At 33.5% G+C, this 25,275-nt stretch overlaps 2 protein-coding genes across 3 annotated transcripts; one reads left to right on the top strand and one right to left on the bottom strand.

The window, feature by feature from the left end:
* Window positions 1–1,321: 1,321 nt before the first annotated feature.
* LOC125062787 lies at window positions 1,322–24,924 on the top strand (the record flags this gene model as incomplete). Its single annotated transcript, XM_047668944.1, has 7 exons — window positions 1,322–1,455; window positions 7,174–7,257; window positions 7,773–7,941; window positions 8,879–9,068; window positions 9,992–10,143; window positions 10,990–11,176; window positions 24,748–24,924. Coding segments are annotated over exons 1-7 (1,029 nt in total), but the record flags the coding sequence as incomplete, so codon positions are not given.
* On the bottom strand, window positions 11,810–20,717 carry LOC125062788. Of its 2 annotated transcripts, XM_047668945.1 has the most exons (5): window positions 20,529–20,713; window positions 16,089–16,199; window positions 15,658–15,771; window positions 14,619–14,720; window positions 11,810–12,434 (listed from the first exon to the last, which is right to left on the bottom strand). In XM_047668945.1, the coding sequence occupies exons 1-5, from the start codon at window positions 20,672–20,674 to the stop codon at window positions 12,305–12,307; spliced, it is 603 nt and encodes a 200-aa protein (XP_047524901.1). In that variant the 5' UTR covers window positions 20,675–20,713; the 3' UTR covers window positions 11,810–12,304. The 2 variants fall into 2 exon arrangements, with proteins under 2 accessions (XP_047524901.1, XP_047524902.1); XM_047668946.1 differs by lacking the exon at window positions 14,619–14,720 and having other exon boundaries at window positions 20,529–20,717.
* Window positions 24,925–25,275: the final 351 nt, after the last annotated feature.

The raw sequence follows: 25,275 nt of genomic DNA, 5'->3' as shown, positions 1-25,275 counted from the left end.
GGTATGTTGCAAGAGCGCTTACTGTAATGCTCAATGGTTAACAACGTGTGTTGTAAATAACTTTAAACACTTTTGTAGATATTGATGTCTTCTATAAAACTACATTGCTCTATTGTGAAGTTTCCGCAGCATATAGGAATCTTTATTGGTCTTTTTCACACCTTAAACTATCTTAATTTAAAACTCGTACTTTTGTCCAATATATAGCCTATGATAGCCTATCATAGTAACAGATTTAAAGCCTGTTCAATGATAAAAATCTTTCTTCTACTTATTTGTATATATGTGGTGTCGGACATATAATTACAGTTGACTATTTGACTATTTAAAAACCTATTAATTACTTTAAAAAAACACGCTACAGATTAATAAGACATTATACAAATATAAGCGAAAATTCCATTTTCCATCAACGCATAGTCACCATACACTATTGTTACGTAATGTTAAAAGATTTTCACTTCTATCACCATCCACTAAGCACTATCTAGAAAGAACGGGAAATTCCACTTTATTCCCTTCCATTATAACCCATTTTCAATTGGGGATAATATATAGATTTTCCGGGAATAACTGTCTGGGTGGCGCCGAGAGTCTGGTCTTGGTTCTGTTAAAAATAACATCCTTTATAAATGGAATAAGGTCGACAATTGTATGTTTATATTAAAAGGGCAGGAAAATGTAGCACTGTTATTTACAAGACAAATACTTAGACCAAACATATACCCGAGAATGTTTCGTATACTATATGTAAGTTAAGTATTTACAATATTCTTTACATAGTAATATTTAAAATGGATTAAAAAAAATAGTGGCGCTACAACCTTTTCAGGGTTGAGCCTCAGATTTTTGTACCTGTTTCATGATTTGTCAATCTAATAGGGAAGTAGGAGATAAGCCTCCTGTGCCTGACTTTTTGGGTCTAAGCCGGTTTCCTCACGTTGTTTTCCTTCAGTCCATTGGTACACAGCCGGGGTTCTACGTCTTCAGAGATGACAGTCGCACGCTGATGCCACAACTGAATACAAAACGAATAAATAGACAATTAAAACCAATTTAATAGTTCGGTCCCTCAGCCTTTAATGCTGGCATTTTATTGCGATACTTATTCAGATATGGGATTACCTCCCAGGCGCCAACTTAAATATTTAAATTTAATACTATTATAAAAATATATTTTATAATGCGTAACACCGAGATGTAGACTATGAATTCTATTCTTCAAGCGACACTAATTAGCGGGAAAATATAGACGCCATACACTCTCCACAGAATATGTATTACGTCTACGCTACAACATAAAGAAATATCAACAACATATTGTCAAATTCTCAATGTCGATTTGATATATATTTTTTTTATTTTAAATTAAATGCGTGAAAATTATGTTATTTTTAAAATTATCGGTGCTGTTTTTTACATGTTGTGGATATGAATACGAAAATTCATATGATGGTAAGATATGATTATATTTAGTCCTTGATTTCTCTCATATTATATAAAATTCCCGTGTCAGTGTAACCAAAATTCCGAAACGGTCCAATTTTTATGATTTTTTTTTCCTTTATTCGGGCCGATCTCAATTTTTTACATTTAAATTCCTCTACAACTGCCAACCCACAATTTTCCTTTATTCTTTAAGATGCGGAATTTTTTTGTAATTCGTTCTTGTATTTAAAAATCTTGATTTAAAATTCTTATATATTTTGGACAAAGTATAATCGAATACATCGCGTAATTGATACATAAGTAAATACTTTGCTAACAATTGGTATACTTTGGCAAAGTATTGTTCATTAAAACAAATAAAATGCGTTCTGATGAATAAACTGGTTGCGTTGCCTCACGATCCTTCAGTCGCTATTAAAATACATTCGCAAACGTGCAAAATACTTTGGCAAAGTATTTATGTATTAAAAAGGAATGAAATGCATTTGGCAAGTAGCCTTCTGTGCCTGTGGCGCTGCAACATTTTTAGGTCTGGACCTCAGATTTCTATATCTGTTTCATGATTTGTCTATTAGGCAAATAGGTGATCAGCGTCCTGTGCCTGACACACGCCTTCGTGCTGGGTCTAGGGCACTATTCCTCACGATGTTTTCCTTCGTCCGAGCGAATGTAATGCGCACATAGAAAGGACACGGATAATTTTACGTAGCGCTGGCGTGTAAACAATAGCTCCGTGTATTTTATTGTTTACTAATAGTTTAATCGCGTTATTTCAAATAAAAAGTAACTCAGTGAGGTTTCTTAAAGTTATCTTTGTGGTGGTAATGTTATACAAGTCTTTTTTTTATGAAACAGTGACAATAATAACAATAAAAATTTTTGGCCCTAACATTTCATATAAAATTATATTTTTGCTTGGAAATACAATTTCCACTCAATCTACAAACTTATAATGTGACAAACTTACCAGTAAAGTGCTATAAACTAGTGACCGATGATAAAAGTGAAGAAACGTATAAATTAAGTGAATCCTTTGTTCTCCAAGGTGACCCACCTCAATTGAATTGTAACGGATTTTCTAAGCAATCTATACAAATTGAAATATATGGCTTAATTTCACATCGTTGGTCATAGTCCAGTTGGCTAATTGTGTTATTTACTTGTCAAGAAACTAACATAAAGCTTGAAACGTCCCGGTTCAAATCACGACGGCTATAAAACTGTTCGTCTTTACTATTTTTTTTATTTTTTTAATTTTTTCTCACAATGGAGGATGCCTACGTTACAATAAGAAGAAAAAAGGGAAGATCCATTGAATCCCTTAACATTTCATCTACCTCAACTCAATCGAACTATGACTATTATGAAGTTAGAAGCTTACCCGACATTTCTACAAGAAATGTATACGAATATTCCGAATTATTGGAACAAATAAATAAATTAAAATTAGAATTGGATTTAGCGCACCAAAGAATTGGAAACCTATCACTGGAAAATTCCATGAAAAATATTGAAATTTCAAAACAAAAAGAAACCATAAATAATCTTAAAGAGAAATATTCTACACCTTACAATATTACTACTCCCAACACATTGTCAGGAAGCAAAGAACAGAGGAAAAAACAAGGTAGGAAAATAAAGAAAAAACAAAAATTAAATGCAAGTTGTGGCAACTTGGAATTATTAGAAACCTCGATGGAGGTTCTTAACGCTGATTCTAGGAGCAATTTTATAAAACCTAAAGAATGTTTACCGTCCTCGAGAGATGGCGCTAGCTATCCAATAGCTGACCAACTGCCTAACACCAAATTCAAGATACATATAATAGGCAGTCAACAATGCCGAGGACTTGCCTCGGAGCTTATACGATCGAGATTTAATACACAATACGGACGCTTTGAAATTAACTCCATCATTAAATTCAATGCAAAAACGTGTGATCTATTAAGTACAGTTGACGGTTTGGAGGACTGTGTGGGAAATTACCTAGTTCTATGCCTAGGTGAAAATGATACCAATCCATACCAAATATTTATAGAACTATGCGCTTTACTAAAAATTATCAAAAACAGCAAAATAATTTTATTAAATGTCTGTACTAATAGATTTCTTAATGAAAAATTACTTAATAATATGTTGAAAATGATATGTAATAGTTCTAAAAATTGTTCATATTTAGATATTGAACGTGGTACTTATAAAAGGCAATATCTTACAAGTATATGTAAAAAGTTAAACTATATATTTGACTATGATTACTATACCAAAAAATTTTTGACTTTCAAGAAAAAAAATGTAAAAAAACTATGTAATCGTGGCGACATTCCTAGAAAGGGTACCATACCGTACTATTTTCCCGTGATAAGACCTAGCCAGAACTCACATGTAAACAATAGAGATTTTTTAATGAAGACTCAAGTTCCTCACGAAATGACCTAATAAGCAGCTCTTACTTATTACACCAAAATATAGCAGGACTTCTTAGCAAACTAGATTCTATTGAACTAAATCTTAGCGAAATCAGGTACACTAAAAATACTACTCCTAAAATTTTATGTTTTTCTGTAACTTTTGTAAGAAGAGGCGATGAAAGTAACATGAATCTGAAGAATTTTAAGTTAGCCTCATCATTTAGTCGGCTAAATAAAAAGCGTGGCGGGGTATGTATTTTCATAGATAAATCTCTCGATATCTCGCCGCTTAGCTTTTGCAACGACATATCAATAGAAAAAACATTTGAATGTTGTGGCACAATAGTACCCGCAATTCAATGCATAATAATTTGTATTTACAGAACGCCCGATTCTGACGTATATAGCTTTTTTAATATATTTCAAACCCTTTTGCATAAACTAAAAAATAAAAAACAGCGAATTATTTTATGTGGTGACATGAATATAGACATTTTAAAGATAAACAATATAACTATGAATTACAATGACATTCTATCAAATTATAACTTGAAACACTTTATTAACGAACCGACTAGAAATTTATCTTGTATTGACCATATATTGAGTAATATTAAGGGTGCTAAAGGCGAAACACTCCGTTTATATATGTCAGATCATGATACGTGCCAAATATTAAGGTTTCCCGTCACAAAAACAAAGCCAATTATCTTAAAGTGGTGTATATTTAGAAGAGATTACTGCTCTGAAAACATGAAAAAGTTTCGGGAATGCCTTTCAAATTTGTCCTGGAGCGAGGTATATGAAGAAAGTTCTTGCGATAAAGCTTTCCAAATCTTTCATGACAATTTATCATTATTTTTTTATCTCTGCTTTCCAGTTATTAAAGTTAATGTTAACAATAAAATGACAACACCCAAGTGGATTACACCAGGGCTTAGAATCTCTAGTAGGCGTAAGAGACAACTTACTCTTAAATATTTTAAAACGAAAACAAATGAAAATAAACAAGCATACAAAAAATATAACAATTATCTCAAAAAATGCGTTGTAGCATCGAAAAAATACACACATTTCGCGTATCTACAAAACGCAAAAAATAAATCTCGTGCAACTTGGCATATTATAAAAGACCAACTAGACCAGAATCGAAGTCCTATAGTTGCTAATAAAATCTTAAATGATAATAATCAATTGATATCTGATCCAAATGAAATAGCGAATTTATTTAACAACTATTACATAAATAATAAAACAATTAAGAAACCTAGCACTAATCTTCAAAACGTTCATTCTGTAAACCCATCCTTATTTCTAACTCCTTGTTCATGTGACGAAGTTTTCAAAGCTATAAATAATCTTAATAATACTAAAGCAGCAGGTTATGACTCAATAACAACAGAAGTGTTAAAATTCTCCTCACAACAACTAGCAAGTATCCTTACCCATCTCATAAATTTATCTTTCACACAGGGTATTTTTCCCAGTTCTTTAAAATTATCAATAGTTAAACCTATGTTTAAAAAGGGTAATACAGAGGATATTAAAAACTACAGACCTATAACTTTAATACCAACTTTAGCTAAAGTGTTGGAAAAACTTATGTACAATAGGTTGAGCTCTTTTTTAGGCAAATTCAATGTTATAAATGATGAACAGTACGGTTTTCAAAGAGGTAAAAATACTATCCTAGCAGCTTTCTCTTTAGTTAAGGCAATTGTAGAACATATCGATAGGCGCAAGCAGGTATCTGTAGTTTTTTTTGACATGAGCCAAGCTTTTGATTGCGTAGACTACAACATTCTTCTTCAAAAGTGTAGACTTTACGGAATCCGAGGATTGCCTTTAAATTGGCTGGAAAGTTACCTAACCGGTCGTAAACAATATGTTGAAATCACACATACTTCATCTCCTAAACATATTGAAAGGGGGTACAAGTCTGTGGCTATAGATTGCAATAAAGGCGTTCCTAAAGGTAGCATACTGGGCCCATTGCTGTTTCTTCTGTACATTAATGATTTACCAAATTTGATTACTAATAAATGCATTCTTTACGCGGATGATATCTAAGTGGTAGTGTCGAATGATACTACGCGTAACCACGAATCATTATTGAATGAAACAATAAAGAATGTCACGGAATGGTTGGAAATTAATAACTTAAGTGTAAATGTAAAAAAAAACAATTTTATACAATTTCGGAACTATAATAATTGCAGACCTAATAACCTCAAAATCAATTATAAAAACAAGTCAATTGAAGAAGTTGTATCAACCAAGTTTCTAGGCATAACACTAGACCAAAATCTTAATTGGAAACAACATATTTTAACGATATGCACGCACCTTAATAAATTTGTCTTTGCTTTGAGTCGAACTCGTAAAGTAGCTTCAAAACACGCAGCAATTATTGCGTATCACGGCTATGTTGCCTCAGTTTTGCGCTATGGTATCCTTTTATGGGGAAATTCGGTAGATGTGAGTAAAGTTTTTATTACTCAGAAAAATGTATTAGGGCTATCGTGGGCGTTGGACCTCTTATTAGCTGTAGGCCAATTTTCCACGAACTCGGTATTCTGACAGTACCAAGTTTGTATATTTTGGAAGCACTTATGACTGTCAAGAAGTATCCAAAACTATTTAATACATACAAAGAAACGTGCTTATATATACCGAGGGATCCAACACGGCTGCGGGTGCCTGCATGTTGCACCGCGCTATATTCTAAAAATTGTAACGCCATGGCTATAAGAATATTTAATCACCTTCCCAGAAGTTATAGATCGCTGTCATGTAATGTTTTCAAGGGGAAGGTGATTGGGTTTCTAAAGTCAAGGTGCTTTTATAGCGTAGGCGAATATTTGGCCTATAAGTTTGACAACAATTGATTATAAATAGCTTGACGTATTATCATGACATTATGTTAATGTTTTTATTATATGACATAGCAAAACTTTATGACATTTGCATGCCTTTTTATATATGGCTGATTGTCCGGATATAAAAAATAAATAATGTGATTATAAAACCACATAAGGTTTGATTGTAATATAGTAAAATCCTAATTGTTAATTATGTAAGATAAATTTGCACGCCATTGTGTGTGGCAGAATATGCGGAGTTAAGATTGTACAACCATAAGATTTTTTTATACCATATTCTTGCAAATAAATGATTATTATTATTATTATTATTATTGGTGCACAGCCGGGGTTCTACGACCTTAGGGATGATATACACGCTGAAGCCTCTAGGCCAGCACTGCTAAACGATTTAATAATAACAAATCGAGGATATCTTATATATGTTACAGAAATTCCTATCCCCACCACCAGGGCGATGAACACAAAGGTGACACTGAAGACGCTTAACAGGCAAGAGTTGCTTGATGTTGAAGGTAGACCTTTCATGCATTCATATGAAGCCAGAAATACGAGCTGCGTCAAAATTTTTAAAATCGAAATGTAATAAATCTATCTTTTAAGTCTACGAAATGTTTGAAAGGCATGATGCTTTTTTAGAACGTTCTTTTCTCGAAGGACCCTAAGTCGAATTGGTTCGGAAATTAAACGCTAAACACCTATGAAACCTTAGGCCCAAACATGTCAGACACAGGCTGATCTGTGCCCTGGCTTGTGATTCTGTAACTCACTTTTCAAACTCTAACAGCGGTTTTCGCAGCGGCGGTCGCGCTCAAATCAGTCGTGAAGCAGTCATTTTACGATTCTGATAAGGGGGCAGCTTGTAGTTTATTGTTAGAGAACTGAAATAAATATTTCAGCAAATAAAAGGCCGGCAATTCACTCGCGAGCCTTCTGGCATTGAAAGTGTCTATTGGTGGAGGTATCACTTAACATCAGATGAGCCTCTTGCCCGTTGGCCCCATGTTCTATAAAAACGAATCGATTTCAGACGCAATAAAGCAACTGTTGAGCAACGTGAATGCTATCACATCCTCTGAGAATCAAACAGATATCAACATTTTACGCTTTTTGAGAATAAGAAGAGAAGAATTAACCACGGATGTAACAGACACAACGGAAATGACGGAGAGTACAGTGTCAACTATACCTACAGCCAGGTATGATGTAACTATTGATCGATAAAGTAGGGATAATAGAAAGCCACGTTATTTGTTTCATAGGCTGTCCATATATGAAAAGACTCTCGTGGTAGACTTTGGAAGTTTATTTTTCATTAACCTCTAAAGATTAAAATAAAAAAAAGTGCGTGCGTACAAAGTACACAATATGTCAGAAGTGAAACTTCTTTGGCAAACGAATTTTTAAGTCTTGTTCATATTTATACAAATCTAAAACTTTAGATTTCCGAGACTTAGAGGCAGGGAAAAAGGAAAATATGTTAGGAATTTAATGAATTTAATTGTCATTAAAATATTAAAAGTATCGAAAATTATTACAAATTATAATTTTTTTTAAATTTATATGTTCGATAATCAAAACACGTGGAGTTTTAATTTACCTTTCGTCATTTGAGATTTCAATATTTTTTTTGCATAAAATATAAAATAATAATATTTCATAAATTCTCTTTACGAAATTTTAATTTCATAAATTAGATATTATTATTATTAAATAAGGTAATTCGCCCTTCTCATTCTCTCTTAATAGCTCTCACCCTTTTCTTCGACAAAAACGCTGCACATCTTCGTGACGCTTATATTATTATTATTATTGCGTTTCATGCGCCTAAAGAAGCTTCACTTCAAAAAAAGAAATCGTTACTTTTGCTAAATAAAGTAAACCCTCTTGGGTAAGGTGGAAAATGTCATCATAAATTGTGTTAGAGTCAGCTTAAACCCGAAACACTTAACATCAGGTTAACCTCCTGCCCGTTTGCCCCCTGTTCGATATAAAAAAAAACATTATCGAATTACGCAGTCAATATATGTATGTAAAATTAGAAGCATTAATATGTATTTCTTTATTGACGTTCATAAGTGTACATTGTCTTACCTATATGATTAAATAATTTTTGACTTTTGACAATATATACAGATATCCAATCGATGTGCCAGCTCTTCTGGAGCTTATTGCAGCTCTTGCAGAGGATTATGAGTCGAACCTAACGCAAAAGCTGAACGAATCACTTGCGCTCATGTCCATACCAACATGTGAGACGTTTGCCACCGTAAGACATACAACATCCGAGTACGACGCTAACGCAACGGGCAGTGTTATTGCTAAGGTAATTGGAGTCACTATTTCAGTTTCCCTGGGGAACTAAGTCGTAAAAGCAAAATCTATCTTTTTCATTAAAAATAAAAGAAGGTATTATCCTATTATTACTAGGATACTAAGTATATAACATCTACAAATATATATATCAAGAAATGAAAGCTATTTTTTTTCATATTCAACGATTTAAACATTATTGTTATGTATTTAGTGTAAATGGTTAAAAAATAACTAAATGTAATGTACATTTAGTTATTTTTTAACCATTTCACCACAGTAATTTCAAAACAGTAATTTATTACAATTGTTCCACTGTTTCAACATAATTGACGACGAAACAGTAACCGCACATTACGACAGTAATTTTGACGAATGTCTAGAATGTAATAATTTATTACCACTATTTTTGCGGAAAGGACTCTTTACTTGTTTTTTAACTGTCGGCGTGATGATATCAATAAATAAATAATATAATAATAAAAACTTTATTTATGACAAAAGGGCCCTGTGTTGTGGGTAACTAGAAAACAATTATTACGTGGGACATGTTAAAAACAGTTAAAAAAAAGATAATAATAAAAAAAATGAGTGTTTCAAATTAAGTGAATAAGTGAGTGTAAATGGGTGAGTTTGCGCATGTATTTGAGAGTGTAGCTGAAAGTTGTTATGATCGACGAACAGTGCAACAGTCTGTGTTAGTTTTTGAAACCTCAAAATCATAGCAAGATATGTTGTAATGCCTCTGTAGATTCGAAATCCAATTTTAATGAAATTTTATTATAAAGGAAAGTATAGGTAGATAAATGACAGGTATTTATTTTAAAAAACTTAATATTTATAGTTTGGTTTAGTGTGGTAAGGTAACCTCTTTAAGAACTGGCAGTAAAAGTAAATTTTAACATAATTTACCTACATATAAATATATTTTGATAGTGCTTCGTATGTGGACTAGAGGAGACTGGAGTGCCTGTGTCAGCTCCGTGTGCTGATGCGTTTGCTGGTGACTTCCTACCCATGGTACCTGTTGACCCAACGGCGCGAGCTCAGATATCAAAGTTTAGAAAGTATTGCAAGTATCAGAATACGTAAGTAGTTTCTACTAAAGTTGGCTAGATTTATTTTTACATAATAACCTTTTTAGGTCTGGTCCACAGATTTCTAAATCTGTTTCATGGTTTGTCAATCCAACAGGCAAGTACGTACGTAGGTGATTAGCCTCCTGTGCCTGAAACACGCCGTCTTTTAGGGTCTAAGCCACGATTCCTCACGATGATTTCCTTCGTACGTCGTACGAGTGAGCGTAACGCACATGCGCATAGAAAGTCCATTGGTGCGCAGCGGGGGTTCTACGACCTCAGGGATGAGAGTCGTACGCTGAAGCCACTAGCTATTTCATAACAGTTCAGGAAGTTAGTTGCTGCTTATTAAAAATAAAGGAACCAGCTGCCCACAAATGTGTTTCTCGTTTTTCGCTTTATCTTTTTCAATCGAAGAATAGAAATATCCTTTGGCATACTCCAATCTTTCATATTATTATTACCGTTATCAATGACGTTGCGCCTACTGATTGCTGTCTCTAGCACTATTGACATATTTATAAATATGTTCGCAGAGTGAATTCACAGTAGCGATATTGTGTATATTATGTGTTATTATACAGGTGGCCAAAAAGTCATGGATCAAACGCAAATAGGGGATAGATGAGGTCATCAGCTGCAAAAAATTGTACTACGGGACTCTAAGCTCAACCCCTGCAGAGTTATAATTTATTTTACGTTTTATAAGAAATTTGACGTTTTTTTTACTAATTCTTATTAAAATCCTTTACTGATGAGTCATACGTGTACATTATGTTACCTATATGATTAAATGATTTTTTACTTTTACTTTTATTGTGGTGGTAAAACTGCAGCCATGCTCTGATATTTCAGACGTGGGTATAGGTACAATAGCTCCCAGCCTCGGGCCATCTTCGGACGCTGGACTGGTGGATGTGCAGTGAGATGGATTGACTTAAGTGGCATCTACACTCAGAGGACGTGCAGGAGCCGGTACCAGGCCATCATGGGCAAGCATTTTGGCAGCAAGAGGATGGCCAGGTTGGAGATGGCCCTCATGGTGAGTCTGTTGCTTAATGCGGTAACGATTTTATTGGGTTTATAAATAAAAAATTGTGAATTATCGCTAAAAGCAGCTAACAGATAACTCAACTAAACTAAACACACATACACAATAAAAAAGTTATGTATTTTTATCGTTAAATTTCACCACATATAGGATAAACTCGTATATCTACAGTATATGTCTTTTTATGTAACAGGGAGCAAAAGGCGCCAGCCCTTCTCACCTGATGTTAAGTGATACTGCCGCCCATGGACACTCACATTGCCAGAAGGCTCGCAAATGCGTTGCCAGCCTTTTAAGAATTGGTAGGCTCCTTTCTTGAAGGACCCTTAGTTGAATAATTGTTTCTTGACGATTTCATAGTCTAACTAGTCGGTGGGGGGACCGCGGTCTTTTGTTCTGCCGAGGTCTTCAATTCAAGGAGCATGCTGGTCCATCGCCACTTAGATGTTGCGAGATGCCAAGCATTGCAGAGTGAGCAGAATAAGAGCAGAAGGTATAGGGGGTCGCAAATGGCCTGTTTCTGTAACTGTTTCGAGAAAACGATAGTGCTTTTTGGCCAGACAGTTTATTGACTCAACGGCAGGTTGCAAGGATATATAATTTTCCGTTTAATAAAACAAGAACTGCATATAATTCTTTATTTATACATATACGTAATATGATTTTGCTATGTCAAGTCTACATATATATTAGCTGGAGTATATAATTTTTCTGTAGCACGCTCAAAAACAGGTCAACCGGTTTAAATTAGTGTTTTGTTGGTAAATATATCCGTCAGCGATTATTTCCATGTATTGAGACATTTACCAAGGTGGAGGGGGAGGGGGGAGAATAATCTTATATTGCTAAATAGGTGAGAGACAGCTTACTTTTTAACCAGATATTATCATAAAATTGAAGACATGGGTTTTTCATTAATAAATTCACACAATCAATAAATGTCAATGTCATTTTATGCGCAACGTAATACGCTGTGCCTGAATTTGACGGGAATGTTAATAAAAGTTAATAAAAACCATAATCACTGTTCTGTGGCTCTTTCTACCAAATAACATACGCTACAATGAAAAGAGACAGATAATGATTTAGCTGTTACGACTATGATAGGTTTTTAGATTTTTACAATATAGGACGACATACTCCGTTTGCATCGGGCCTATATCCTTTGGGGCATTGATTTGGAACGTCTATAATGTTCTTTATAAGTACATTAAGATCATCTTCATCAGCAAGGGACGCGGTGAGATGTCTGGAAATAAAAATTATAAATTTTCTCTTGTAAACATTTTACGAAGATGGGAACAAAATAATTACACCCCGGGGACAACCACGATGAACCTCCTTATAGAACAAAGTGACTTATTGAACCTCATTATGAATATCAAACAGTGTCGACCTATGGCTTCAGCGTGCGACTCTCATCCCTGAGGTCTTAGAACCCCGGGCAGTGCACCAATTGACTCTCTATGTGCGCATTTAACATTCGCTCGTACGAACAACATCGTGAGGAATCGTGCTTTAAACCCAACACGACGTGGACGTGGCGCGTGTGTCGATCGCCTACTTGCCTATAAGGGGGCGTCCATAAATTACGTGAGGTGTTTTTTTTAAATTTTCTGTACCTCCTGAGATTTTTCAAAATGTGGGTTTCTTACGTAAACGCGTAAGAAGCTATCTTCTTGAGCTCGGAGAACCCAATATAACACAGAATTCGTACTATTGAGCTCGAAGAGCTCAAAAACAAAATAAGTGAAATGTTGAGTGTTTAGGTATGGAGTTGGCCATTTATGGTCTTTATGGTCAACCGTTTTCCAAAAAAAATTTTTTCAATCAGAAAAAAAAATGCGTGATATTTGCCGAGACCCCCCTCTCTCCAACGTAAGACTAAATGAAATTTTACTCGACCCCCTCCCCCCCTTAAACACCTCACGTAATTTATGGACGCCCCCTAAGACAAATGATCACGAAACAGATACAGAAATCTGAGGCCAAGGACTAAAAAGGTTGTAGTGCCACTGATTTATTTATTTTATAATTATAAATATCGCAAAAAATTTATAAATAATATTAGGGATTATAGAAATGTTGGCCGAAAATGAAGGAAGGAATGCCCCAAATCCCCTGCATCATGAGCTTACTACATCACCTTCACGTACATACCCTTACTTTTACACCATCACACCCAAATGGGTATTACTTAGTTAAATGTATTGAATAATTTTTATTGTTTTGTTCCCTTTAGTAAATGTTTGAACCTTTTTGTCGATAAATATTAAGCACTTTAGCTTTGGTTATATTTTTAGTGTAATTGTTTTTTTTTCTTAATATTTTGTTACATATAGTTTTTGTTAGCTGTAGGATCACGAAATAAATAAATACACCATTAGATATATTGTATACTAATTATAATAATATATTGTTGATTGGAAATATTTAAACATATACAACAATTATCATATCAACATAACAATAATTTCGTATATATCTACATATTAAGTTTATCATATAATTTTTTTTGGTAATGAGAAAAAAGTTCTTTACATTTAAACACGTTTTTTGAGTTACCGTATCGAAGGGTTGATCATTAAATGTTTGACAGTTACGAAACTCACGAACCGTCTATTGGAAGTTATTCTGTTATTCGGGACAATCAAATGCCAACAACATAAATTGTAAAAAAAAAAACAAATCTCGGAAGTTCTTCTACCGTAAAAAGTGAGATCCATGTAATATCAAGTCGGTTATTTGAGGGACCTTCTGTCTGAAGTTATTACGTAAATAGCCTAACGACGAAACTGTATTCTAAATGAAGATTCTATGTCTGCTCAAAGCGCCTTATAGTTTTGATTCATAAACTACTGGATCAACTTGAATGAAATTTCCAATATACGGTATATTGGAAATTTCATTCAAGTTTATACAAGGCCTGCTTGGTAGGCTTCTAGTTTTATCCACAAATAAGTTAAAATCCAGCCATTCTCGAGTTGTGTCAGAACAAATCCGAGACTATATTATTAATCTGTTTATTATTACATATTACAATCTTAGATATTATCTTTTTCCAATTATTGTAAAAATCGCAAAAGCAAGGTTGTGATATGAGTTTTGCGAAATGGTACTTAACATTATTAAAATCGCTATCATTATCGACAGTTTTTTATATAGGGGAGCAAACGATCCTACGGGGCAGCCCAAGACACCCATTTTAGTGCCTTTTGAGCACTTCTATTACTATATATTAAAAAAAATTGTGGCCTAGCTGCTTTGATCGACTGTCTGAGGTCGTAATTTCGACTCGCTCGTACAATAAGGAAAACATCGTGAGCAAACATACCTGTGTCAGTCCAAGCTCGTCTACTTAAGAAACAGATCCATAAATCTAAGGCGCAGACCAAAGGCTGAAAGATTTTTTGGATATTATCAGGAAACATACCTGAGCCAGATATCGCGACACACGCCATTGATTAATTGCTGTCCTTCCTTGCAGTTTGGAGGTACCACAATTGTGTTTTTGTCTTTGTGATCCTCAGGAATTCTAGAAGATAAAAACTTCTTTACGCGCCTGAGGGGGAATGCTATTCCCTCACGCGGTAATATTGCAAACAAAACATTTAATGCCCGGGATTTATTGTATCCAGAGGGATGTTTAGTCCCTTGCGCGAGATGCTGGAGCAGTCTCCGTCAAAAGGCAAACAGCCTTCAAACTTTTGACATAAGATGTGCAAATACTAATACTCGGAACAAACGCAGGCTGCAATTTCCCCGTACTAGACTATCTAAAGTTAGTCATTATTTTTTGGGAAAAGGGATACTCTTCTTTAATAAAATCCCAGAGGCTCTTTTATGTATGCCTTTTAATAAATTTAAAAAATGTATTAAAGAAAAGCTGTGTAAAAAGGCTTACTATAAAGCTACTTCTAATTAATTTGCGATATTTGTTTTAAAATAAATATTGTTTCATGATTTGCTATTTTAAAAGAGCACCGAGAGTTTTTTACGCCGGCTTTTTCTCTCGGCCTACACCCTTTGTCTTCTTTGCCGATGAGCAGGGATGCCGACAGATTCAAATTTAACGATGTGAAATAAGTGATACAACTTATGTTCCATAATAAACATTTTTTTATTTATTGAAATTGAAAAAGTGAAAAGAAATATTTCAACGACAGGTGTGTTTCGTTGCGATGATATGAGTGTGTTATGGTGTCATGTGTCCGTATACCAATTCTGTCTAATTAATTATGCAATAAGTTCTAAAGCTGATATGAAACTATTCTATCTCTATCCAATTCCAAAAGCAAGTGATCCAAAAGCAGTGGGTTCAGCGTGGGACTCTCTTCGTGGGCATTTTAACGTCCGAACGGTGAAGGAAAACATCGTGTGGAAGCGTGCCTTAGGCCCAAAATGGCGTGTGTCAATTAATCCATTGTTCCATTAAAAAGTGATTATGTATAAATAAAGAACATTGTACTAACACTGCTCGTGGTGCTGGAGCCGAGATCCTCCAAACATCCCGGCACACGCCGTTAATCAATACTTGGCCGTCTTTGCAGTTGGGTGGAACTGTTATGACGCTTGGTTGGTTACCTCTGAAAGATTTACAACTTCAATCGTTTAATAGTTTATTTTTGTAACAGTGGGAATACGGGCAGGAGGCTCACCACCGCACATGGTCACTCACATTGCCAGAAGGCTCGCCAGTGCGTTGCTGCCCTTTTATTGATACGCTATTTTCTTAAAGGACCTTAAGTCGACTTGATTCGGAAATACTTCAGTGGGCAGCTGGTGCAAAAACTGCCCAAACAAAACTCAGTTCTTTCATGAAACAGATACAGAAATCGGATGCCCTTAAATGGGTTATAGCGCTCGTTTTTTTTATATATATTCAATATAAATAGATACTAACGCTGCCGTAGGTGCTGGGATCTGGTACCAAATATCTCGGCACTCGCCGTTGACAAGCTCTTGACCTTCTTTACAGTTGGGCGGAACGTTTATGACGTTTTGTTGGTCGGCTCTGTAAACAATTTTTAATCGTTTAATACTGAAATAATTACAATAAAACAGTGATGAAAAATACTCCAAGATCGAAACCCCTCAAACCGAGTGTACAACAAAGACTTTGGAGGTTTTTAATCGATATTTACAGAAATTTAACACAAAACGACAACGTCCCAATAGTCTAGTCGACAAGTTGAAAACGGAACAAAATAGAGATACTACTCCTAAAATTATGTGCGATAGCTCATTGGATCCGGAATGACGTCTAGAAAAATGTGCTAAAAGCGTGTATTAGCACATAAAAAATTGCAAAAGTTATAGACCATTAAAGATGAAAAAATAATGGCATTTAGTTTTTTGCCAATATTTAATAAACTATTAATATTTAAGAAATTTCAAATAAAGATTCTGAAAGAAGAGGAAATTTCTAATAAAAAACTCCTGACTCCCAGAACTCTATCTCCATTATTTATAATGTTAATTTAACGCTGAAAATAGGTCTGCGGGTGACATTTTTAGGATTCGCGCGTGGCGTCAAAAGCGACTACGGCACATTAATTAATTTATTTAAGGTATTGAATATTTTTTTTTTAAGTTTGAAAAAATTATGGTGTGTTCTGAACACTATAATTAATTTATTCCCGTTGAAAATTTTACTTAAAGTTAATTTTTCAACAAGTTAAATAATTGTTAACTAACGAAATTTTCTCGAACGACATTTTTTTTCACTTACAATTAAGAAATTGTAAGTGAAAAAAAATGTTTAAATAATGGTCGTAAAAATATTTCGCTTCGTAGAGCCTTTCTTACATACATACTTAACAAGATCGTGCCATAAAAGTTAAAAAAATATTTATACTTTGTTTATAACAATTTTTTTACTTAAACAAAAACTTAAAAATCCATGTAATGATGTTAAAAAAAAAATTTTTTTTCTCAATCATTATATAATCGTTTTTTTATTAATACAAGATATTTATTAATTTGCAAAAAAAAAAATTCCCGCCATTTGTTGATAAATTTTTTTTAAACAAATTGATTAAATCAATATTTTTTTAAAAAAATTTAACACAACTTTATTACATTAAAAATTTTATGATTTTAAAAAAAAAAATTTTCCTTAATAACAATTTTTAATTGTTTATAATCGTTTTTTTTAATTTTCTATTGTTTAAATAATTAGTTAAGAAATTTTTTTTTTCCTAAAAATCATAATTGACAGTCTTCTATAAAGTAACAGAACTATACTTTGTTATATATGGTTGTTTTTGTTAATTTTAGAAGTTTTAGAAAAAAAATAAACAAAAGTTGAATATTTGTTTATAACAAATTGGTAAGTTAATAAACAATAGAATTGTTGATTAAAAAAAATTTTTTTTCTGTTACTTTATAGAAGACTGTCAATTATGATTTTTAGGAAAAAAAAAATTTCTTAACTAATTATTTGAACAATAGAAAATTAAAAAAAAACGATTGTAAACAATTAAAAATTGTTATTAAGGAAAATTTTTTTTTTTAAAATCATAAAATTTTTAATGTAATAAAGTTGTGTTAAATTTAAAAAAAAAAATATTGATTTAATCAATTTGTTTAAAAAAAATTTATCAACAAATGGCGGGAATTTTTTTTTTGCAAATTAATAAATATCTTGTATTAATAAAAGAACGATTATATGATGATTGAGAAAAAAAAAAATTTTTTTAACATCATTACATGGATTTTTAAGTTTTTGTTTAAGTAAAAAAATTGTTATAAACAAAGTATAAATATTTTTTTAACTTTTATGGCACGATCTTGTTAAGTATGTATGTAAGAAAGGCTCTACGAAGCGAAATATTTTTACGACCATTATTTAAACATTTTTTTTCACTTACAATTAAGACGGTCGTTCGAGAAAATTTCGTTAGTTAACAATTATTTAACTTGTTGAAAAATTAACTTTAAGTAACATTTTCAACGGGAATAAATTAATTATAGTGTTCAGAACACACCATAATTTTTTTTAAATTTAAAAAAAAATATTCAATACCTTAAATAAATTAATTAATGTGCCGTAGTCGCTTTTGACGCCACGCGCGAATCCTAAAAATGTCACCCGCAGACCTATTTTCAGCGTTAAATTAACATTATAAATAATGGAGATAGAGTTCTGGGAGTCAGGAGTTTTTTATTAGAAATTTTCTCTTCTTTCAGAATCTTTATTTGAAATTTCTTAAATATTAATAGTTTATTAAATATTGGCAAAAAACTAAATGCCATTATTTTTTCATCTTTAATGGTCTATAACTTTTGCAATTTTTTATGTGCTAATACACGCTTTTAGCACATTTTTCTAGACGTCATTCCGGATCCAATGAGCTATCGCACATAATTTTAGGAGTAGTATCTCTATTTTGTTCCATTTTCAACTTGTCGACTAGACTACAAGTAATTTGTCGATGGGGACAATGAATTGTATTCTAAAGCACATACAAATTATTGTGATGCGGTGAACATTATGAGCAACTCCATAGAGACCTTTCTACGCGTCTTTTTGCTGTGTTAATTATTTTCTTTATTCCTACTAAATTATTTTATAATGTACTCGTATATTTGCGGATGCTTGGCAGACCCATGCGAATTCGACGAGGGACTGTTCGTATAATAACTAATTAAAGTAATAAATCTAGGGGGGAAATATAGCAAATACTAAGTTCGCGTTAGATTTTTATGAGAAGAATTCAATAGGAATTAATTTTCCCAATAAATTGAAATGCCATTTCTCGGTTCCAGTACCCAAAACACCACCTCAGTTGTTTTTGTTAAGTGGTTTTGAATAATAAAATGATTTCACGCTTTAATTCAATGGACATCATCTTCTTCGGACCCATGGCAAAAGAAAAAATCGCGAACCCAGCTTATCAAAAATTCTTCGAAACAAGCAGAGGTCTAGTCTGAGGTAGAAGAAACTCTTAGTGTAGTGTGTGATTCCTCCAAATCTTACTCTCATCTTAAAGCAAAATATCGCGCAAAACACTCTTATATCGAGGTAGCACTGTAGTCCAGGGCCGCGCCGCCCCTATGTGCGAAGTGTGCGGCGCGCAATAACATATATTCTTTGTAGAGGAGTATGTGTAAGCAAGTAGGTGCGATAGGCGTAAATTTATCTAACAAAACATATATTTCGCTTATTGTACACGTCCCCCAAGATAACATTTACCTTTGTGGTTTAATTTCATTACTTGTCTGTCTTTTTTATTAAGATGATGACGCCGAGGCTACGTCTGTTCCTCTCCCTGAATAAACAAGCGTAAGCGAACCTATTGAGGGAAATTTAATCTAAGTATATAAAATACGTTAAAACATGAAGAAAGGCTCTGCCGGGGGACGGTGTACTCTGAATCTAGCTTCTATATATTTCCCCAGACACGAAAGTCAAAGTGTCATAAATGCTTAAGTGAATATAATAATAATAAAATACTAAATATGCGATAAAATACTTATCATAATCAGACATAATTATTGCAATGTGATAAGGACAACCGTCATTAAAGGCGAAGTTTTTGTTGCACAAACAGATTAGAAACACAAAACATTTATTAAATATTATTTGAAAGCTTATGGCTCCTCACAAGAGGTTTGCATTACACCGTATTTACCATGGAGAGTGTTCAGAGGAGTTGTTCCGGTTAATACCTGCAGCTGAGTTTCATTCGGACGTCCGTCGTTCCACAACTGAGCGTTTAAAGGCAGTTTTTGGGCACCACCACTATGTGGAACCAGCCAATTCATGTTAAGTGATACCACCGCCCATGGACACTCACATTGCCAGAGGGCTCGCGAGTACGTTGCAGGCCTTTTTATTTTTTATCCGTACTCCCAGTAAGGATAGTGAACCCGACAGAATACTGGCGCAGGCAAGAATCTGGGCATCTGTTTAGTCCTTCTTAAAGGAAATTTCTCTTCTCTTCTTAATAGCTTGTGTCAATTAGCTGTCTCGAATAACCATTAGCTAGATGAGCAACAAATTGGTGTCATTTAAATAGTAATAATAATAAATCGTTTTTTATTTAACATGGCGCATACAGAGGGCTCATCTGATGTTATGTGATACCGCCCATGCGCACTCTCAATGCCAGAGGCTAAAAATTGTCACGCTCTTTGAAGGACCCTAAGTCGAATTGATTCGGAAATCATCAACTGGTTCCACATAATGGTGGTAAAAGCTACCTTAAGCTCTCACCACCACTATGTGGAACTGCTCTGTGGTTAAACGTCGAGGTGGAATTTCGTGTATAACACAATAAATTATACCTAAAGCTTCCTCGTCACGCTATCCAGTAAAAAGTGAACAAAAATAACTCACTCTTGTCCCTGACGCCAGACGTCCCGACAGATTCCGTTAATCAACTGTTTAGGTGGAAGGCAGTTTGATGGTGACGTGATGATGTTATTACTATCAATTTGCCCATGGGCAAATGATATTAAGCAAACAAACGCTAGAGGTATCATTGTTAATGCACTGAATCAAATGAAACGCTTAATATATGATTGAGTAATCAATTTTAATCAGTTTTGATTAGATTACTTTGTTGTATTGTAATAAAATTTCTCATTGGTCTAGTTGTTAAGATAATAAAATAAATCAGTGGAGAGTTATGTTTGGTGGCGGTTGTTGTATGGATATGTTCAAATGAAACACTTTGTTTGAAGCTGGGTAGCCACTCGCTTTAATTATTTAAAACATTTAGGGGTGGTGGGGTTGCGACGCTGGATTAATTAGGAAGAAAGTCTATTGGTGCACAGCCTGGGATCGTACCTACGACCTCAGGCAGCCAACATATAACATATACTAAATCCATTTATAAGTCAAATTAGTTATTTGTTAATCCATTGTCGCAACCCCTCTAATGATATCTTTGTTATAAGCTCATGTTTTAAACGATTAAAGCCAGTTGACACCAAGCTTCAAACAAAGTGTTTCATTTAACATATATCTGAACATATCCATACAACAACCGCCACCGAACTTAATTTGCCACTAATTTATTTTATCATACATCTAATCTGGCGTACATGAAAAATTATTACGCTTTTGACCTGAACAATCAATTCAATAACAATAAAACACCAATCTTTAAATAACAATACATACATAGTTTTTTTTTCTTGTTATTTATCCTAACTTCCTTTAGTACTATTGATCGGAGCCCCTTCAGGTAAAGGCAAATTTCTCAATCTGGCTTGCTTTCTTTCTCTATTCCCTTCCTGCAAACAGTTCTATCTATAAATAAGAGAGACAGAACAACATTCATTGTTATCTATAAAACATTTTAAATACCACTTACTCCTATTTACATAAATATTATTAAGTTACTAGAACATAAAAGACTGTCCAGGGATTTTATATTAGATTCCAATTTGGTTAGCTTTATCTAGATTTTGATTGCCCCCTTAACAATTAAATGTGGGGCGCGAACCCCATATGAAAAATTAACTGTACCTACCTATATAAATGCTGCCTTCTGCTATTGAAACTCAGAGCGACATCATAAGACCTCCTGGAGCAATGCATTAAGCAAGGTGGATGACTAGAGCTATTTACTCTTCGAAAATATGTTGCAATCTCAATTAAATATTTATCGAATTTATTAGAGAAGTATCGTAGAGAACTTACAAAGAGATAGTTTGTATGATTGTGGGAAGAGATACATTCCATAAAAAGAAGATGTTTGATTATTTATGGTATGGTAAGTTTAATCCCTAACATAATACATAGTTTTATGTTAGAGTTAGCTATTAATAACTATTTTATAAAAAAATACATGGAAAAGGACCTTACGCTAAGCCTACTTTACAGAAATAAATATTCATTTATCATATGTGTTTTATTTTTACCATTAAGTGATTTGGTGTCTGTCAAGAGCAGAAATTTATTTTCTCGTTTAAAAATGGATGAAAACTTCTTGAAGTATTTCTACCCTATTTCTACGTTGGAAGAGGTTGTCTATTTACAGGCAAAAAGAAAGGTTATTTCTTTATAGGCAGTGACTGATACAGCTAAAAGAGCTGTAAAACTTATGCAAGATTTTCATGGTTTAATCATTGCATAATATATAAATATAATATAATAAATTTGTATATATTTAAATGTATGTTTCTGTGCTACGAATTTTGAATAATTCCTCCAAAACCAATGTTTTAAAATCTTGAGAAATGTCGTTTGTTACAACATCCATCCAAGAGGCATAATTATGCTGTAATAGCAAATAGGTAACTGACATTAGTCAAATGATAGAATTTTTAGAAACGGTTTTAATTGTTAGATTTATCAAGCTAAACATAAAACCTTCTCATCGTTTCTGTGTCACAAAAGCTAGAAGTGTCCTAGAAAGAAGAAATGTACCTAGTTCTTAGCTTGCGCAATAGATGGCGTGATTCAAATTTATTCACACGCGTTAGAATTTAGATTGTACTATAATAATATATTGTCGAGAGATGCCCACAGTTGTAGACTTATTGAAGTTCGTTATTTGACCGAATGATGACGCGAATCAAAAGTAGAACGATGAAGCTGGATGTGAGGAAGTTTAGTTAGTTCATTAGTTGTTGGCGCTGGTAATATGGCGCTAAATAAATGGAGAAGAAAACTGCCAAACTTTGCCGCTAGTAGCGCTGGTATCGCTTGACTCATAACAAATGTAAACAAACGTCAAATCCCATACTTCATAATTATAAAACAAGTTAAAACCTTTTTTTTCTCCAAAAATACCTCGTTTCGCAGCAATCGGTTGCAATCACATTTTTCCTAAGGATTTACGCATAAGAAGACTCTGGGAAAAATCTCTGAAAAGACGTAACTTCAAAGCTATAAATATGTTCTATATGTTATGTTCGGAAAATTTTATTGAATCTGATTATGAAGGCATAAGATCTTCTACAGGTTTGCATAAACTACTTTTAAATTATGTATATGGTATGGGTACTTGGGTATGTAATAAGCACTAATTATTATGCGTTCATTTTAGGTTTACCTCAAGTTCATAGATATTTGAAAAAGACTGCAATCCCAACTGTTTTCCTGGAAGAAACCCACTACCACAGCAAGTATCTTAATAATATAATTTTAGGGGCAGCCACGTCACGCCTAGTCGTTCACTGGTTGATGCCAGGTGGCAGATTGATATAAGCAATATCATCCAGCTACCAGAGTGATAATAGATAGTACAGAAATACCCATATCAAAACCAAAAAAAACCCAAAAGCACAACAAGCAACATTATTATTAGTAGCTACGAACACTATAAAATTCTTGGTGGGCGCTACACCTGGTGGCCAGATATCGTTATTTTTAAGATGGACATGCAGGATCTACCAGTGACCGCCAAATAACTGACAGAAGTTCCCTTTTAGCTGTTAGTGATGAACAATATGCAACAATGGCTGACCTTGGATTAAATTGTGTTATGCTATGTTATTTTAAAGAAGGAATTGTAAAATAAAAGTACAAAGTAATCAGTGGGTTTTATTGTTTCAAAGTAATTCTTATAAATATATTTATTAAGTAGGGCCTTTTTAAAATATACCACATAAAATTTGTCCAATACTTTTAAGATATGATTGTTAAAATTCTTCATCCCTTTCCTCACATTTTTTTTTAAATGAATATTGAAAAATATCCAATGTGATTACCTCGTGACAAGATCTGCATTTCTTCCTTTTAATGAACCGCCCCGTGTCTCCAATTTTGCTTTTAATGGAGGAACAGTCCATGTCGAATACATTATTCAGGAGTTTTCATATTTTGTAAACACCTTTTAAGATTCACTAAATCGTATCTAACATTTACGTAAATGCTGACAGCGTATTGTAATGGGTCAAGCGATGATAGCGACATCTGCAATTAGCTTTGCGTTTCTCCTCCATTGGAAATAAATGTCATAGATAATATTTAGCAGATGGCGCTCGTTACTATATGAGACACTGTATTTTTTTAAGTTTAATTAAATTTAGTTAGCTGCAACTCTTGCGTGGGGTCATGAATAACTGTATACTACTCGTATTTATAAGATTTAACAAACTTAAAACAGTATTACGACTGTTTTAATGTTTTCTCATTTTTAACTGCCATGGGTGATGTAATTTTTAATTGTAATTTTTCCAAATGTTTTGCTTAACATTTTATTTAAAAAATACGAGGATGTCCTTCTTCTACGGAAATTATTGTCTGCGAAATTTTAGTAATACTCGTTTACCTAATTTGACTTTCCTGAAATAACTTCTTATTCTTTTATTTGATATATACACATATGTAATGTACTTATTATCCTAGCATTAATAGCATTACCTCCTATTATTTTTCCTGAAAAAAAAAAATAGATTTTGACTTTGTAAAATCTAATCTCCGATAACATCGTATTGTCCTGAATGTATCATAACTTATGATTTATCCGATTTAATGTTTTTTTTTTAATGTAAAAATGTCAGAATTAAATTTTTTCTTGTATAAAAAAATTTCATTATCTTTTTAGTGTGTCAAGGTACCAACGCATTAGCATTTTGTGATTTATATTTTATTTTTTCAGAGCGTGGATAACGGCTGTATCGTGAGCCCCATGGCCACTTTGGTCCCACTTTCGAGGGGCGTATCGCTGTTCGCAAGATTTCACGCCTGTGTCTGCACTGGAAGTTGGTGTAACGGTGGTGTTATGCTGCGTTCAGACATAATAGTATGGCTGATAATGTCTGTCAAAAATAAATATATAAAATACTGCCTTTTATTTGATTAAAAATTGATACATTTAAAGGAGTTTATTTATAATAAGTATAAAAATAAATAATAAATCAGTGGCGCTACAACTTTTTTTAGGTCTGGGCCTCAGATTTCTGTGTCTGTTTCGTGATCTCGATCTAATAGACATGTTGGTGATTAGATTCCTGTGCCTGACACATGTCGACTTTTTGGATCTAAGGCACGATCCCTCACGATGTTTTCCTCCATCCATTGGTGCACAGCCGGAGTTCTACGAACTCAGAGATGAGAGTTGCACGCTGAAGCCATTAGGCCAACTCATTTTAATATACCTATTAAAGAAGGTAATTAAGGTAATTAA

The sequence above is a fragment of the Pieris napi genome, chromosome Z, assembly GCF_905475465.1.
Source record: "Pieris napi chromosome Z, ilPieNapi1.2, whole genome shotgun sequence".
NCBI lineage: Eukaryota > Metazoa > Arthropoda > Insecta > Lepidoptera > Pieridae > Pieris > Pieris napi.
This window is presented reverse-complemented; position numbering and strand designations above follow the sequence as displayed.

Bases quoted from the DNA above. Each gene is read 5' to 3' on its own strand.
- LOC125062788 (XM_047668945.1), bottom strand. From the start codon at position 20,674: ATGATACCTCTAGCGTTTGTTTGCTTAATATCATTTGCCCATGGGCAA. The intron at 16,200-20,528 runs GTGAGTTATTTT...AATTGTTTACAG, and splicing joins GTCTGGCGTCAGGGACAAGA to AGCCGACCAACAAAACGTCA. The intron at 14,721-15,657 runs GTTAGTACAATG...TTTATCTTCTAG, and splicing joins GCTCCAGCACCACGAGCAGT to AATTCCTGAGGATCACAAAG.